Source organism: Gopherus evgoodei, chromosome 5 (genome assembly GCF_007399415.2).
Source record: "Gopherus evgoodei ecotype Sinaloan lineage chromosome 5, rGopEvg1_v1.p, whole genome shotgun sequence".
Taxonomy (NCBI): Eukaryota; Metazoa; Chordata; order Testudines; family Testudinidae; genus Gopherus; species Gopherus evgoodei.
In genome coordinates this window covers 60,569,156-60,586,816 of record NC_044326.1, presented here as the reverse complement: position 1 = coordinate 60,586,816, position 17,661 = coordinate 60,569,156, and the positions used below count along the sequence as shown (strand labels likewise).

Sequence of the window (17,661 nt, the reverse complement as noted above, 5' to 3'; positions counted from 1 at the left end):
GAATTGAACCAGAGCCTTGAATCACTTGAGTAACTCTATGCTATTCTTTATTTTTGATACTCTTACTTTTTCTAAATGACATTGTCTGCACTGAGATTACATTCATTTTCTACTGCTTTCCATTTTTCACAAACCATAATTAAAAGTTTGGGGGTTTTTTAGTCTCAAAATTTACAGCAGTTTTCTTCATTGACTAAAAACCTTGACTGACTCTCAGGTTTTCCCAACTCAATCGATTTAGATGTAAACTTAATTTCTGTTAAAGGCACAAACTCTTTGAATAAATATGTATGCTTCTGTTTATGTCAACCCTTTGATCTTGCCCACTGTTTTTGTTCTGTTTCAGTTCCTTAAGAAAATGTCAGTCTGGTATATTAGACCGATTGTCACCTCTCCCTTCTATTGGGGTCATGCCAATTAGGAAGCAGCTTTAGTTTGTGCACAGTCATGTTTTCCTCACACTGACAGGGTCCCATGCTGGTTAACTTTCAAAGTTGAATCCTACAGAGAACCAAGCACTAAGCAATCCTGAGCAAAAACTGCCACTGGCTTTACCATTAATAGGACAGTCAGGGACTGACCCAAAATACTGGCCCAGTTTTTTAAAGACTGCACCGGTAAACTTCCCAGTCAGCCTTTCAACACAAGAGTTATTAACCACTCTAAGCCATTTAATAAGCAGATGCTTTTATTAATGAAGTTCTTTGAAGTAATTGTTATATCACAGTTCTTTTCTCATGGTAAGAGATATAAAGGAAAAAGGCCATCTGTTCCAACATCCCAGTCCTTTCTCTATGTTAATCTTAGTCTGCTTAGATTTAGTCATAAAAAAAAATCTACTATAATCATCTCATTTATTTACACTTTCAACTGCAACTGCATAGTACTGCAGTGTAAATTATTTCATGATTAATAACCTTAGCAGATCTTATTTCTGTATTCCTTATTTACTAATGGATTCCTAAATTTTCAAATGATGTTCATTAGATTTTGAAAGCCTCACCCATGGATACAATTTATTTCCATAATTTACATGTATATTTTCTAAAACCTCTGTTAGGTCACCTTGAAGTCTCTTCTTTTCTTACATTATCTTTATTACCCTACACTGCATCCTATGTATGGCCCCACTCCAATGCCCACTGCAATCAATGGAAAGACTCCCATTTACTTCAGTAAGAATTCAGGCAAACCCCATGGCAATAACATCCTATGTAGTGCAGTGCATTCAGTGTTCCAATGAGATGTAACAAGCGCTCTGTACAATAATAGCATCACTGTCTCTTGTTTTGCTTTTCATCCCTGTTTGCTTTTTTTGACTACAATAGGGCATTGGGCTGATTGTTTTATTCATGTGTTTTTACCTTTCCCTTTATTTGGCCATCTTATACATTTGTCAGTGAGTGGTCTGATCTCTGACAGCACAGTTATTAGCTCATGTTGACAAAGGTGTGGAGCTGCACTGTACTAAAGTTGGCTGGCACACGGGAATGTGCAGGCATATCTGTAGGGATCGTGCAGCCAGCTTCCCTCTGTTCACTAGGCCAGGAGCAGAGCAAGGCACTTTGGCCCAGCCCCTTCGCCACCTTCTTAAATGTGGATTGAGCCCCTCAGTGGTACATGGAGGGAAGGTTCCTTGTGCAAGGGACAGGGGAAGAAAAGCATCTTGCTTCCTCTCCCCACCTGTGCACCTATTCTGGACCCAGAAAAAACTGGCTCTTCTGTTTTTCAAAAACTCCTTTCTAGTCCTATAAACAAACACAGAGCAATAAATAAATAAGTACAAACAAGGTAGTTGGTTCTACCATGGCACATTTCTTTCCTTGCAGAAATTTTATATTTATCAAAGTCAAATATTTTGAGCCAACTATGATGCAATAATGAATACTTCAGTAGTAGATTTTTTTCTTCAGTGACAGTGCTTGACACCACAGGGTCTGCAGGAAATAACACTGCAACTTCAAACAATGTAAGTATATTAGTAGGAAAGAAAACAAAACAACAAAAAAGTTGATGCACTCTTCGGGCAACACTGGTAAGAAGTTGCATGTATGATACAGGAAAAAAGTTGCTTGTGAAAAACAGCTTTGGAAGATTGTTTTTTATATGGACTTTTGCTGTGCTTTTAAATGCTTCACAATTTAGACATTTGGTAATTCAATTAATTCAAATGTGTTTTTAAAAGAAAATGTGAACTAGCAAGAAGGCCACTTAAGTTTTGTGCCTGTATTTATTCATACTAGGCAGATTTCTTTTAAAAAGCAAAACAAAAACATTAAGTAGTTGCACACTCCCATCTAGTGGGCATCTAACATAACTGCAGTTTGATTTTTGAAGAAGGAAAATGTGTTGCTTGGAGCCAATATTATACAGTATAAAATAAATAGAGATTTCAAAAAAGCTGCACTGAATGCCTTGACTTTTTTTGTATAATACATAACAGATACACAGAGGAAAGCTAAAGTATTTTATTAATAATTTATTGTCAGTAAGAAAGACTGGCTAATGGTAGTTTTCAGTAAAAACCTTTACAAGACCATTGCATCACAAATATACAGACACTATAAAAACTGTGTCATGGTGGTTTTGGTTCTAAACAGGTATGCAGAGGGTCCCCAACACACTTTCCAAGAAGGGAAAAAATGTTTACAATTCTAAAATACAGCCACCCATTTAAGACATTTCCATATATCTGACCCAGAAAATATCAGATCTCGTCTAACCTATGTACAGATGGAATCGCATGAACATGCTGAAATCCTTATAATGAAATGCCAAACCTCAATGGGGGAAAAAAATACATACAGTGAAGCCCTGATTATAATAATATTCAGGGTGCTAGTTTAATGGCACACTAACACCACTAGATTCAGTGGAAAACAAATTCACAAAATATCTACAAAATCTAGTTAAAACTATTAAAATCAAAACTGTACATAACATTTACAAAAAAGATTGGAGAAAATTAATTTGCATTAGAACTATATAAATATATGTATCATGCTAACATGGTGAAGTGGTATGTGGTTTGTTTGTTTTTAAATTTCTTTAACAGACAAAAGTAAGTACAAAAAACACTTTCAGAAATGGCACAGCCAATGGAAACCTCTGATCTGTCCAATTACAGTAGGTCAGGAAATGGAAATAGGCTAATATGTTGAAATGAGCTGCATGATCCAGTGCAGCCATGCCAGTTTTAGCTCACTAAACAAACGCATTCAAGCACTGCTACCAAGAAAAAAAAAAAAAAGCTCTTCGAGAATCCTTAAAATTCATTCAAGCCTAGGCACTTTTGTTGAGTGTGAGTGTCAGACTTCTGTATGTTGTTGAGAATCAAGTGGAGGAATAGTCACATCTTCAAAGTGGCCATCATCTCCACTCTCATAGTCACTCATCATTACCTCAGACCCCATTTCACAGCATGCTGACACATCGGAGCATGAAGCCGTGGAAGTGTACACAGACAGGGACATGTTGTCTACAGTGGGTGCTTCGAAGTCACTATTGTACCCTAAAGTGTAAGGAGCATAAGGTTCTCTATAATTACTGTTGACTCCACTAGTTGTGTTCTGAGGTTCTGACATATCTGCTGGGTAGTGATGGGGAAGGTATTGATTAAGGTTGAACCTCTGCCTGCTTCTTGTAGAAGAACCCAAGCTGCCCACTGCCGGCATGTCTCTGGGTGGCTGTATTGATTCAAACTGGTCATTGTATTCTGGCGGTAATGGCGGGAGCTCATCGAGTGCAGGAAAGTCATCAGGCGGAGGTGGGAAATCGCTTTCTATGTCATAGCCTCCAGGATAGTAATCTGTATCAATGGCATTTGGATCTGTGTAAAGGGGAGCTGGCTCTTCAACCACCTCATAATTTGGGTACTCTTGGATACCGGGCAGTTCAACACTTGGCATCCAATCTGATGTATCCCAATGATAACCTGCAGTGTGAAGTGGGTTTAAAAAAAAAAAGTTGTATTAGTATTTTGCCCTCAAAGTACACTTGTACTGGAAAATCAACACATTGTACCGAAGACAACATGACCACTAGTAATAAGGACATAACTTATGTTAATTACTTCTGGAGCAATCTGCTCCCGGTTTCACAAAGACATTTAACACAAAACAACTTTATAGTATGCCATGCATGAAACATTTTATTATTTTGTCCAAATTTGGAGTATTAATATTTTGGTCATCTCACCAAAAGTGGGAGGCGCTGCAGTTCATCTATGAGATGTGCTGACACACACAATGGTATACAATCATTCTTTTGGTAAAAAATAACCAAAATAGCCTCCCTGAGGAACCTAAATTCCTATGGATCGACACTTGTTGTGTAGTTACTGATTACACTGATATCAGTGGTCTTTTTTTCCTATGAATATATATATTTAGAACACATAAATCTTGTGTTTCCTACTAAGAGTAATAATCTATGTTCGGTAAAGTATATAGAATGTTTAAAGTAACTTTACCATTCTACTTAAGATTAACATACTGATTCCACTAATTACTGTCCTTCAACTCTATGACTACTTCAGTAACTGAATCCTGCAGCATATAATTTTTAAACATATTTGTAAAACCTTTCATCTCTATTAGTAAAGACATTTGCATTCAAACAAAAACAAAATCACAAGATTAAATTTATCATGCATAAATAACAGAACTGCTTCCTGTTTGTAAGCTTTTTTTCTGAGTAAGTATAAGCCCAACTAGTATCAGTGGTAGAAAACACCACACAGTTTAAAGCCTTTTTAATTTTCAGATAGGCACTAAAAAGGAAAAATATTATAGGATTCATGGTGGCTAAGTCCATAAATGGCTATTAGCCAGGATGGGTAAGGAATGGTGTCCCTAGCCTCTGTTTGTCAGAGGATGGAGATAGATGGAAGGAGAGAGACCACTTGATCATTGCCTGTTAGGTTCACTCCCTCTGGGGCACCTGGCATTGGCCACTGTCGGTAGACAGATACTGGGCTAGATGGACCTTTGGTCTGACCCGGTATGGCCGTTCTTATGTTCTTATGATCTAAGTAAGATGTGAAGTCTAGCAAATAAACAGTAATTACTGCAAACAAATACACAGCAAACAACTGAAGGTAAGTCAGTATTAAAAAACAAATATTAACGAAGAGTTAAGTGAATATCAAGGAACAACTGCATGCAGAAGTCACCTCTTGAATTGCTGAGGTCAGGAACAGCAAAAGACTCTTTAGATGGCAAAGTGAGAAGAAAAAAGGAGAAAAGATTTGAATTAGGTATCAAATAGGTGAACTAATGTGAAGGCATAAAAACAACAGCTGTACAGCATGATGCTTCTGATGGACATGCTATGCTCCCTTACTTTTCTCTATTATAATATTGAGGAGGGTAAATCTGCCATTAAGGGCATGTCTACACTGCAAAGACACCTGTGGCCAGCTTATGTCAGCTGACTTGGGCTCGCGGGCCTCAGACAAAGGGGCTGTTTAATTGCTTTGCGGTGTTGGTGTTTGGACATCGGCTGCAGACAAAGCTCCCGCATTGCAGGGTCCTAGAACCCAGGCTCCAGCCAAAGCCCAGCCGTCTACACCACAGTTAAACAGCCCCTTAAGCCCGAGCCCATAAGCTGGCTCAGGCCAGCCACAGGTTTATAATTGCTGAGTAGGCCTACCCTGAGTTATACCTGTGCAACCAATGTATTGGGGTAACATTTTGGGGTAACAGAGGGCAAAATTTGCTTCCTGTCCTGTTGAATCTAGAAGAGCTGGAGCGCCTACTTTAGAGACATGGATTATGAGAACACAGGGAAAGAGAGAATGAATACAAATGTAGAGACTTCTCAAGATATTGCTGAGCAGAGGCAAAATCAGTCCTTGCTTAGGCAAAACTCCCATTAAAGTAATTTTTGGGAGTTTTGACTGAATAAGGGTGGCAGAATTTGGCCTGAAAATTGCTTCTTTGTTCTGCATGGTTTTATATGTGGTTCTTCTTACAATAAACAGAGCTCTGGGTTTTCTTTTTAAGTATAAGTCTACCACTAATCGCATACGGAAGATGTAAATTCGCAGGGTGTTTGGTAAAGCTTCAGGGTAGTTTAAATATTAACCCAGGTAAAATATTAAATGATTAAAAATAAAAACGTGAGTTTCTGAAGAATTGTTTTAAAGGATACTAAATGTCTGCATCTCTCCATCTTATCTTGATATGTGGCCACTGTTCAGATCACTTGTAACTCCCAATAAAAATCCCACAAAACATCATTTTATTAGTCTAATTTTTTCAAAGGTTTCTTCCCACCCATTCTCACAACCCTGCCCATTATACATGGAATACACTGTAATTTTGAAAACCTTTGATCAAGCACTAGACAAGTATACTAGTGAAATGTTTTCCTGGCACTTGTAATTAGAAGGGGAAGTCTGTGCTTTAAGCTACTTGCCCTTCTGTTTCTATATTTACTTTAAATACTACACAGTACTTAGTTTTTATAGGACAATAATTCAAATGGTAGCCACAGCTACAATAAACAGTTTATATTTTAGAGGTGGCTTCGCTCTGAACAAGGTTTTAATTGATAAATCCTTTCTAGGAAAGCGTAATACATCCTTTCTAATTAAGGAATACGGAATATTCAGAGGGGCAGGAATACACTTTTTCTCAGTAGCTGATCCCTGGAGTCTACTTCAGCCCAATGCCTGAATCAGCCTCTGCAGATCCATGAGGGGGCTGGGAAAGAATGGATTATTTGCATTGCATTGGATCCTTTGGCCTCACCCTTCCTCTGGCCTGCTGAAGGCAACAGGTCTGGAATGGGATTCCATGCAGTTCACAGGGTATGCACTCCTGCATGGACTTGATTCTCTAGTCCCTACCTTGACTATCCAGCTCAGACACCAGAAATATCTTGGGTTTGCAGGTAGGGGGACCTCTGCAGACACAAAGCAAGGGCCTGGGATTTGATCCACAGTCAATATTTTGAGCACATCATTTTATAAGGAAAGCAGTCTTTGTGTTACAGATTCTCAGTATACCAAAAAGTGAGACAGACTCGCTGGCAATGTTTTGTATATTCTGGAGATTACGGAGTGTAAATAATTACATTATTGAAAGTTGTCTTTGTGTATGAGGATGAGAGTAGGGGCTGCGCACTGGCCCAGATCCAAAGACCACTGATGTCAGTGGTTTGATTCTCACTGACTTCAAAGGGCTTTGAATCAAGCTCACTGTGCCTAAGGCAGGCAAAATGCCAACTGGAATGCACGAGCCCCACTGCTCCTCTTTACTTGGTGCAATGTGTGCCAACTCCCCCTCAGTGCTGGCCCAGCTTTGTTGCGCAGTTTTGAAGGACAACTAGCCCATGGCAGCACTCTCTCCACACCCTGTCTACATGCTAGAGCCTTGTGCAACAAGACTGTAAGGACTAGGATTGTGCCTGATACACTGCACAGGTATTTGTGGAGAGGAGGCACCTCCAAAAAACAGGCCAAATTTTGTTAGGTGCATATATGTAGGCACTCACATCTGAAAAATTGTCCATACATTTTATATATCTGTACTGAGAATACACACAAAAACAGATGCTACTAAAAATACACACATTTTCTGATCAGTAAACTACATTTCATAATTACCCATCTATTTTACTAACACATTACTACAAGACAAAAACATGCAATATTCTGCCAAAGCAGTAAATAAAAAAGTGAAAACACATATATACCTTCTTTTTCCACCGAGTCAACAACAGCATTGACAAGGTGTATTACAGTCACTATGGAAGCTTGTAAATGGTACGGAAGGAGCAAATTAAAACAAACCTATAGTTAGTATCAATTTAAACAGCATACATGTATATAAAGACATAACAATAAAATAAGTTTTCAGTGCTTTACTACCTTAGCAAATAACAATGTAATACGATATTTTATATATATAGTCATTAATTTATTCTTCTGCATAATGGCAACTTGATACCATAACTAGCCCTGAAACCCAAATAATGTATGCACAAGAACAGGGTTTTTGGGTTAGATAGGAATTTCTGAAATGTTTTGTCACCAAATGACTTTAGAAAAGTCCATTTTATAATCTTAATAAAGTAAGTACCACAGTTAAAGGACCCCAATGGGGAGGTTAAAGGGATTAAGCTAGGGCTCCCATAATATATATTCCACTTTAAAACCAAAAATTGTTGGGGAATCTAATGAAATGGGACTGAAAATACTAGCGAGGATATAAGAGAGAACAAATAAGGAAAATACCAAGTATCTACATAGTTACCTGAGCAATGTGTTTTTATAGTAGCAAGCTGCACCAGTAAGCTAAGTGGTCTTGTGCATAGCTGAATTTCAAAGGCTTTTGATTTGGCATAGGAAGTGCTATGTCACAATACTATTCTACTTAAAAACAAACAAACAAACAAAAATGAATACAAATGAAAACAAAAAGCTTACTAGACTGTTTGTGTGTGTGCACTCTCTGTCTAGGGAGGGGAAAAGGAATAGGAGAAAAAAGAAGTACTCTTGCAAAGTCAGATTCTACCTCATATACACATTATTACTGAAGTGACCAGCAGTTGTATGTACGTATCTGAGAGTGGATTTGGTTTCATGGACACCTTTCTGACCCAATGTCCAGCAGAAGAGCTGAGTGACATTCTCTAACTACCAAAATGGCATGAAAGCAGCACTGCTGTGATGCTAAAGCTGCCCCTTTTGAGATAAGGTATTAAAAGAACTCTTTTGCATTCAAGTTAAAATTGATATTCTTTAAAAGGGGAGGAGGGAAGAAAGAAAAGTGGCTGACTACCGTTCTGGCCAAAACTGTTCTAAATGAGGGTCCAAACTTGCCATTGCTTCATGTCTAGAACTCCCACTGAAACTAGGGGAGTGGTGTGTGCCTCAGTGGTTTAAAGCGGATTAAAGGTTAGTTTCTCCCCTATAATTACATTTTCACTGCCTTCATTGCTCCAGGTAGGATATTACGTGACATATAGTACTTTTCACATCCATCTTTATCTGTTCACTTTCCCAACAATATGTGATTGAGATTCCAGGCAAAGATATTTGGAGATTATGAGATGAAGAAGTGCTATTAATATAACAGCAGCTTGCTTTTTAATGAAAACAGAAGTTAAAAAAAAACCCAAAACCTGCTTTTCTATATATATATATATATAAAAACCAGAGTCACCATCAAAATACTATTTACACTGATTATAGAATAATATTCTTGTTTTACGTATTGGCACGTTTTTGATACACAGAGGTTTTGTATATATTCATATCTGATCATGACAAAAGCCAGTTAATTACTACTATACTTCTACAGTAAAATCCCTTTTGCACAACTTCCTTCATTACTAATATAATCAAACTTACAAGCAGTCCCTTAAACTCTGCTCTCACTCAGTACTGATCTGATCCATATGGGAGCTGAGGCCGCAGCAAGAAAAAAAAGGAAACAAATGAAACTGTAACACCAAAAAGTTTTACTGAAAGCTGAATGTCAAAGCTAAAACTACGCTTGTGCAGAGGCTAATTTTTTTATAAACTTATAACCAATGATTACATATATCAAGAAACTTTTGTACCTCCTAACACCACCAAAGACCTAATACTGAATTTGTCGTTGTTTGTACTTTACAGTGGAGTAAATATTTTGTCAGGATATAGTATTTAACATGAAATATAATATAGATGAAACACTTATGTAATTGTACAGGTTTAAGTAGCCTTCAGGAACTAACCTATAGAGTATGTAAATAAAAATATCATATATTACATATATACACATATAGATATACAATCTATCTATGGATATAGATAACTATATACTTCTATATGGGGTGATAGGCAGGGAGGGAAACAAATGAACGTGAGCAATAGAAAAGAATGATTAGGCATTACATACCATTGTCATCGCATGACTCTGACTGGAAGGAGCTAAGGGACTGGACCTCAGACATACTTTCTCTAGTGCTGTAAGGATGAGAGGCCTTTTCCTCCAGAGGCTTCTTTGAAAGGCAAGGATCAAGATCTACTACTTTAGCTGAAAGCAAAAAGAAATGTAATGTCAAAAAATTAATGTACTACGGATTGAACATTCTTCATAAAAATTAATGCCCCTCAGGAGTCCGAAAATATTTGTGAGAAAACCTCTGAGCAGGAGGCAACTCCCAGAGCCAGTAAAAAATATCTGTATAGACTGTTCCTTGTATGTGATGTATCTCATGTCCTGCTGTTTACAATAAAATCTAATGGATTCAATATTTTTTCTTTGTGTAAAACACATCCATAAACTCATAGCCCTATATCAGTACTATAGATTCAAACTCTGAATACTAAATATAGTTGTACCACAAATGTATTTTAACAAAAGTAGATTGCTTACTGTCATAGTCAAAATCCCAGCTCGGTTTCTGAATTGAGTCACTGTCTGAAGGAGAGTTTGATGGAGGTGGCGGAGGCAAGTTAGGTGCCACACTGCAGACAGCCACTGCCTTTCGGTGGCCATGTACAGAATCTGGGTTAAAGGTACTAAACTCTGGATGCTCTGGGATGGTCGACCCCTCAAAAGAATTCCTGTCAAGATTGTTCCTGGAGTCACTTGGAATGCTTGGAGTATAAGAAATGGGCCGAACAGGCACCTGGGGTGGGATATCTGAGTAAATGTTCTTATTCAGTTTTGAATCAAAATATGGTCTTTGCAAGAAAGCTGTTGTTGTTCCCAGGTGCTTATCTTCAGACTCTGGTTGGCGTTTCTTCTTTCTACTGATCAGTTTGCGGCAGAAAACAAAAATCCCAACTAATAAGAAGATTCCGGCTATGAAAACAATAATTCCGATTACTTCTGCTAAGCTAATGTTCCAAGATGTTGAAACGTATTTATTGAGAACAATCTCTGCACAATATCTTCCTCCAAATCCATGGCTACAATTGCAGTGATATGAGCCATATGTGTTCTCACAAAGGGCACCATTGAGACATGGGTTTTCTGTGCATTCATCAACATCAGTCAGGCACCTGTCAGAGCCGAGAAATAATAGTGAACGTTAATGCTACTTAACTAATACTACATGAAACTCCTAGTACTCAGCAGTTGCAGATTTGTTTTGTTTTTTAATATACAGAATTTACATTTTGCTGTACAATTAGCAATTTTATTATATTGTTTTCTTATCTGGGGAGTACAGCTACTATTTTTACCTGCATTTTTTCACTGCTGTTTCCCCCAAAATAAAAAAAGGGGTTGTTAACTCTTCAAGTGCTGGTTTTCCACACTGTCACATATACTATGGAGGACACATAAACTGGTGTTACCACAGCATCTAGCGGGTCAAGCATAAATTTCTTATTGCTAAGTGACATCCATTTTACACTTTCCTAAAATATAAGCATTTCAAAGATGACAAGGCCGAGACATCAAACTTTCTTCACCATTTCAACCTTGTACCATCAACAAGATTAACTGAACTGCTTTGCCTATGTTCAAACTAGATTCTGAATCCCTAAACCATATCCCATAATGGGATCTACTGACGTGAATTCCACTTGGGTACAGGCTTCTGTATAAGTGAATTCCACTGGAGGGGCTGGAGCTTCAGTTGTAAGCTTCATGCCTCGTTATATGTGGTGAGCATGTCATTTTAATAATTTTTCATCTTGACACAAACAATTTTATTAGGGCAAGATTTTGGCCATCCTTATTTATGCTGAGCAGCACCTTATACTGCAAATAGCAGAAGCACCCATGCTTGAAGTGTGATAAGGAAGTTCTAATGCTTTTTGCTGTCAAGCTGCTGAAGAATTATGTTTGAGCACTTTGCTCAGAAACAACTATGAAACAATGTGAATAAGGAAAAAAACATTGCAGTTTACAGAATGAACCACAAATGACATTTTCAATTTTCCATTACGGCATTATTTGATTAAAAACAGATTAGGATAAGACTGCCTCTTTTGATCCTGACACAAAAATGTTAGTGCTTCCTTATTTACAAATGTACAAACTGAAAATATTAACATATTGATGAGTCTTTCCTCCAGAAAGGGAAATTAGGTCTATAAATTCCACACCAGCTGATATGGAAAAGTCGACTCTAAAAGAAACTCTTTTCTCTTAAGACAGTGTTGTTCCAATGATCAAATGTGCAAGGAACACAGCTTCCAAAATTTATGTTGTTTGCACTGTGATGTACTACTATGAGAGCTTTGAAGTTTTAATATTCTGGACAGTATTTGTCATGAAGCAATCCAGATCACAACTCTAATGTGCATTTGAGTATGAAATAAATATTGTGCATACAAGGTAAGCACCTATTTCAGAACTGTTAAGGGTGGGACATACTAAGCATAATTAATCTGACTGACAAAAACTTCCTGCAAAATCTGAGTTTTCATTGGTACAAAATTCTAAGGGTTCTGGCCCAAGCTAAATGTTCTTATGTTCGTACTAATTCAGTTATGTGCTAATAAAAGTAATGTTGCTAAAACTGTAAATGTAACCAGATGTACAAAGCTACAAACCTTTCTCCACGAAAACCAGCCTCACACTCACAAACGGGCCCATCCAAACTATCAATACACTTGCCACTATTTTTGCAAGGGTTGTCTTTGCAATATGGACCCAACTGACACCTGGAAAGGGAAAAAAAATTATAAATTATCTTCTTCCCATAAATGGTACAAGCTACAGGCCTGATCCTGTATGGTGTTCAGTGCTATCAACTTCAACTGACTTCAGTGAACACAACGGTGTCCAAGACCTCACAGGGTCAGGCCCTAAATAAAGTAAGTGGAAGAAGACATACAGAATCTTATTTATATTGTAGGACTCCAGAAGCATTCTTGTTACAGTAACACATTATAGATTTATATAAAGAGTATAGACATTGAATGTAATGACTTGCATTTTTATAACAAACAATGAAGATGTACCTCTGACCAGTGTACTGTCCTCTGCACTGGCAGACAAAATCATCACTGACCGAAATACAAGTGCCACCATAAAGGCAAGGATTGGAGGCACATGGATTGACACTCACTTCACAATGGGTTCCCATAAACAAAGCAGGACACTTGCAATAATAACCTAAAATCAAGCAAACACTGTATGAAAGACATGCCTTTAGTGCATTCAAAGAATCTACCATTTCAAACCTAAGGGGGTGGGCAAGGGGGAGGGCAGGGTTGGCAGTCAATATCCCCTCTGAAGGAAAAGGAAGCCTAACTTCTCAAGTTTGATTAAAACAAATAGAAAAAAGAACACAAAATGGCATTTGGATGGAGACAATATTTATTAATAGAAATATAAACAATTCCAGAACCCACACCCACTCAACACCCCTCTTAGAAAAAACTTATGGCCCAGGATCAGAGGATTGGAAAAGTGACTTAAAACAGCCAGCAAAAGAATTAATAAAGCCTACCTCCATTGGTCAGTGGATTGCATATGCCGCTATTCTGGCAAGGACTGCTTGAACAGCTTTCAGTAGCAGTCGGTAAACATCCAGGAGATACGTCTACAGATTCTTCCATATGTGCATAATTCCGTGGTTTGCTGTTTAGTGGTAGCTCTTGCCCATTAAGTACAATGGAATCCATACATCCTCTGAAACCATTGCTGACCTGTGGACTCCTCCCATGCCTTGTACCTTGTTGCCGAACATGTCCACCAAAAAATACATAGTTATCTAGGTTTAGTGTTCTAAGCGTGCCAGGAGCAGTACCAGATGCAGTGTGCACCCTGTCCAGAACCAGCCGGGCATAGTTTCCATCCACTTCAAGAGACACTGAATGCCAATGACCATCATTAATCTGAATACTCTGAACTGAGACAATGCCAGGACCACTGCCACAGTCAAATTTATACTGTAGCCTCCCATGGTGAATCTATATAGGGGAAAAATAAAAACAAAAACAAACACCCACACATCATTAGCTTTTATTTTACTCTGTGACAATCAACCAACATTATCACCTTAAGCAAATATGCTAAATATTTATGCCAGAGAGGTTCCCAATTATGTTAAAGAAATGACAAAGCATTATTAGATGCTGGTCACATGGGAGGTTTATTTATGTTACATGATGACGATGAATCATTGGGCATATGGCTCTGTTTGGCTTGATTAAAATGTGTGTGCTTTACTTTGTCTTTATTTTTTCCTGTGGTAAAGGATGTGACAGATTGTAAAACAGATTAATTAGAGACTGTTTGAAGAACCAGGGTCTCCCTCTTCAGTGTTCCCACTTGGGAGCTGTTTCGAGAATATATTTTCAATATCATTTCTGTATGATATATCAGTATATTTAAGAAAGACTGATCTTTATTTTAAAGTTGATAGTTTTAGATAAATACCATTGGCTGTAACAAGAGCGAAGGACCAATTTTATAAAAGAAAAGGAATTATTACACATTAAAAAAAGCTTTTGATAAAGGTTTGCTGTCATCTGGATAAATAACAATTTTTTTTACTTTGAAGGCAATATTCATTATGAGAATTCTGCAATGGTGGAATTATTAAATCTTTAAACTCTGGTAATAAAATATCTTTTAATTAGGCTGATGTAAAAGCAAAGTAAGAGGTAGAGATCTATGCAATGGTAGATTATAATATACCTCTAAGATACTATAGTCTGTTCCTCGGGCATACATGACAACTGCATGGGTTGAATATGTTCTAAGCCTCATTGTGAGCTTCATTTCCTCTTTGTTTTCATTTTCCAAGAGACGATATTTCACATAGCTGCTCCCAGTAAATGTCACTGACGAACCAACTGATGCTTAAAAAAGACAGACAGGCATGAAATGATTTAACATGAGATTAAAGCCAAAGTTCCCTTTCAAAGTACTGCAGACTTATTCAAAGCATTTCAGAATTAAAATCTCACCAGGACACTGGCCAGGCTTGTCACTATGGCAAACACAGGTGTACTTTCCTTCCTTAAGATCTGCTATACATTCAGTACCTTCGGGGCATGGGTTTCCTTCACACACATTATTCACAAAGGGGCACTTCCCTTCTGTAAAACAGAGTAAGTGGTTAATTTTTCAGGCATGGTAATTTAAAGCAAAACCATCTTGAACTTAAAATACAAAACAAAACAAAATCCTTAACTTTAGACAATGGGAATGTAAAGTGATAGTTATGTTGGGTGACTGACAAGAAAATAGGCTAGGCATCAAGTATATATGGTAGCTATGGAATTCCTAAACAGTCATAATTTCAACTCCTGCCAGCAGAAACTCTGAAATAAAAATGTGCTGGTGTACCAAGGTAAATCCAGGTAGATATTATTTTAGTGTAAGGTTGTTTGTTTTTTTTTAAAAACTCTCGAAGGGTGAAGGGTTTTTTGTTTTTTTTTTGAAGGCTATCAAAAGATGTGATCCCTCACCTACCATAAAACCTTAATTATTTTAGAAAATAATATTGCACCTACTTTAAAAAAAAAAAAAAAGATTCATAGGACAGATCATCCGCTGGTGTAAATCAGCATAGCTTCATTTACTTCCATGGAGGGTCTGGTCCGATATATCCTGTTCTACAGCCATGTTTTACTATGCCAGTTGAAGGTAAGGCTCCTGGCACTGTCCAGAGGTTGTGTGGAGCAACATTCTAAGCAGCACCAGGGAGACAGACAGGTGCTTTGTATGGACCCACATGTCAAAAGACAGGCAACTATCCCAGCCTTCAATCAAGAAGCAAGCTAGGGCTGCAAATTGGGATGTTCGCTTTTATAAAACAAATAAATAGAATGCTTTAGAAACCAAAAACCCTCTTATGGCTTTACGCTGGATAAGCTATCAAAAGGTGGACAGCTGTATGTGGGCCAAGAACTACCCTGAAATCATTTCCTTATTCTTCTCTTATTTAGCATGAAATGGCACAATCGTGTCAATGGTGGCTATAGCATATTTTTAGTGTTTGGACTACAAAATGAACGTACCATTAATGTCTCTGGTTGTTTGAAATTATACCATTTATTTTCAAGGTACATCTTTTCCTTACCTTTGCAAAGACAAACTGCTGTTCTGTGGTGACGTGGAGTGACAAAACTCAGCCTGGCTGTGCTGTGGGTTGACATGGAATTTTCATCTATGGTCACTTTTTCTTCACAAAATTTCCAAGGACAATCCAGGCCTGCACAAAGCTTGTAGAAAACGTCAAGTATCCGGACACCTAAGATCTCCTCAAGGTCAGCTACAGAGGAGTTTATCTTCTGGAGTAGAATTCTGGTTGGATGTTGAGAACTACCAGATTTCTCAACGAGCAGTAGTACATCGAGGTTTGAAGGAGGATCAGAGGGTTGCAAACTAACAATCTGTATGTCACTTCTTCTCACACCCAAAATATTTCTTAAAGCTCTCTGGAAATTGCGCCAGTAGTCACCAATGAATTCTTCAGGAGCAAGGTTTGCAAAGCGTATAGCAATGCTGTGGTTTAGCAATTCTTGCGTGATTTGTCTGATGTGCACTGTAATGTCAGCTGCAGTAGTAAATTTTCCATCTGTAACAGTGATATTCAGGAGGTACTGTCCTATATCTAGCCTTTTGTGTGCTATCAGTTTACCACCTGTGCTGGAGACAGAGAATAAGGATTCCATCTTGGGATCCAAACTGTATGTTAAAGTGTCATAAACATCTTGATCGGTTGCATGGATTTTCCCAATGACACCACCTGAATATTCTTCTCCAAAGGCTGTAATAAAGATTTCTAGTGGCAGAATTGCTGGAGGATAGATGCTCTCCTCAATAATTCTAATGTCAATGTAAGTCAAAGATGACAACTGTGGTTTTCCATTATCTGCCACCTATTAGAAAATAGAGAAAAAGAATAAATTTCTGCTTTGTCTCATCAGATCTGAACAGAAACACTTACTGTACTGTAGAGAGAGTAAAACGTGCTTGCAAGATGCTGCTTTCAGAAAAAATATTATTTTTCTTATAAGAAGATGACTTATTAAAGTTTCATACATAACACTGGTCTTGAAAACCTAGCAGCGACAACATAAATAGTTCATATCAAAATTACAGATGTATTTCTATTATCTGTGCAATAAAATTTAAACTGATAAAGCAGCAAGGACACCTTTTAATAGTGTCGCTGCTATTTATTAAAACTGGGAAAAAAGTTGTCAGTGTGAAGCTCCAAACACACTATTACACAATACTAGCCACTGATTCATAGTTTCCAGGCAATGATCACAGTAAATATGAAAAGCTAAGGATCTGAAATAAAGTTTCAAGTCCTAGTGATTCACTAAGTACCTAAAAAAATTTCACTCTTCAAAGATTAAACAGATATGCTGTTTATAAAAGAGTAGATTTCTTTGCATTTCCAGATACGTTGTTAAAAAATGCACAGTAGCTTGTTTCAGACAGCAGATGGCGCTTGAAGTATTTTTTTTATTTGAAACATGGAAATATCTTACAGTGACTCATGCAATAAACATCCAACACACACTCTTCTCCATACAGTCATTGTGAGAACCTCAGTTAAAACAAATCCAAATTGCAAAATGCCAAACATTATATTAAATTGAAAAGGCAGAAAGTTATGTTTAATTATATTGTGTTTCATGATTTGTCATTGTGACGAATAAAAACATCCTGTGACGGTATTTGCTTCAAATAAGTCTACAAATTATTTTCAACAGTATCAGACTGTCTAGCTCCA

General features: G+C 37.5%; 1 protein-coding gene across 9 annotated transcripts in view; it reads right to left on the bottom strand.

The window, feature by feature from the left end:
* Positions 1–2,459: 2,459 nt before the first annotated feature.
* FAT1 (FAT atypical cadherin 1) overlaps positions 2,460–17,661 on the bottom strand; it is a 187,657-nt gene continuing 172,455 nt past the window's right edge. For 5 of the 9 annotated variants that reach the window (XM_030563873.1, XM_030563877.1, XM_030563871.1 and 2 more), the window contains 11 exons: positions 15,994–16,795; positions 14,876–15,007; positions 14,604–14,767; positions 13,411–13,873; positions 12,920–13,073; positions 12,509–12,619; positions 10,374–11,005; positions 9,894–10,031; positions 7,702–7,761; positions 5,174–5,209; positions 2,460–3,934 (listed from right to left, as the gene is read on the bottom strand). In XM_030563873.1, the coding sequence (XP_030419733.1) occupies positions 3,309–3,934; positions 5,174–5,209; positions 7,702–7,761; positions 9,894–10,031; positions 10,374–11,005; positions 12,509–12,619; positions 12,920–13,073; positions 13,411–13,873; positions 14,604–14,767; positions 14,876–15,007; positions 15,994–16,795 (3,318 nt within the window). In that variant the 3' untranslated portion in view covers positions 2,460–3,308. Of the gene's footprint in view, positions 3,935–5,173; positions 5,210–7,701; positions 7,762–9,361; positions 9,416–9,893; positions 10,032–10,373; positions 11,006–12,508; positions 12,620–12,919; positions 13,074–13,410; positions 13,874–14,603; positions 14,768–14,875; positions 15,008–15,993; positions 16,796–17,661 lie in introns of those variants that run through there. The other 4 variants (XM_030563876.1, XM_030563878.1, XR_004000575.1 and 1 more) reach the window with 3 other exon arrangements.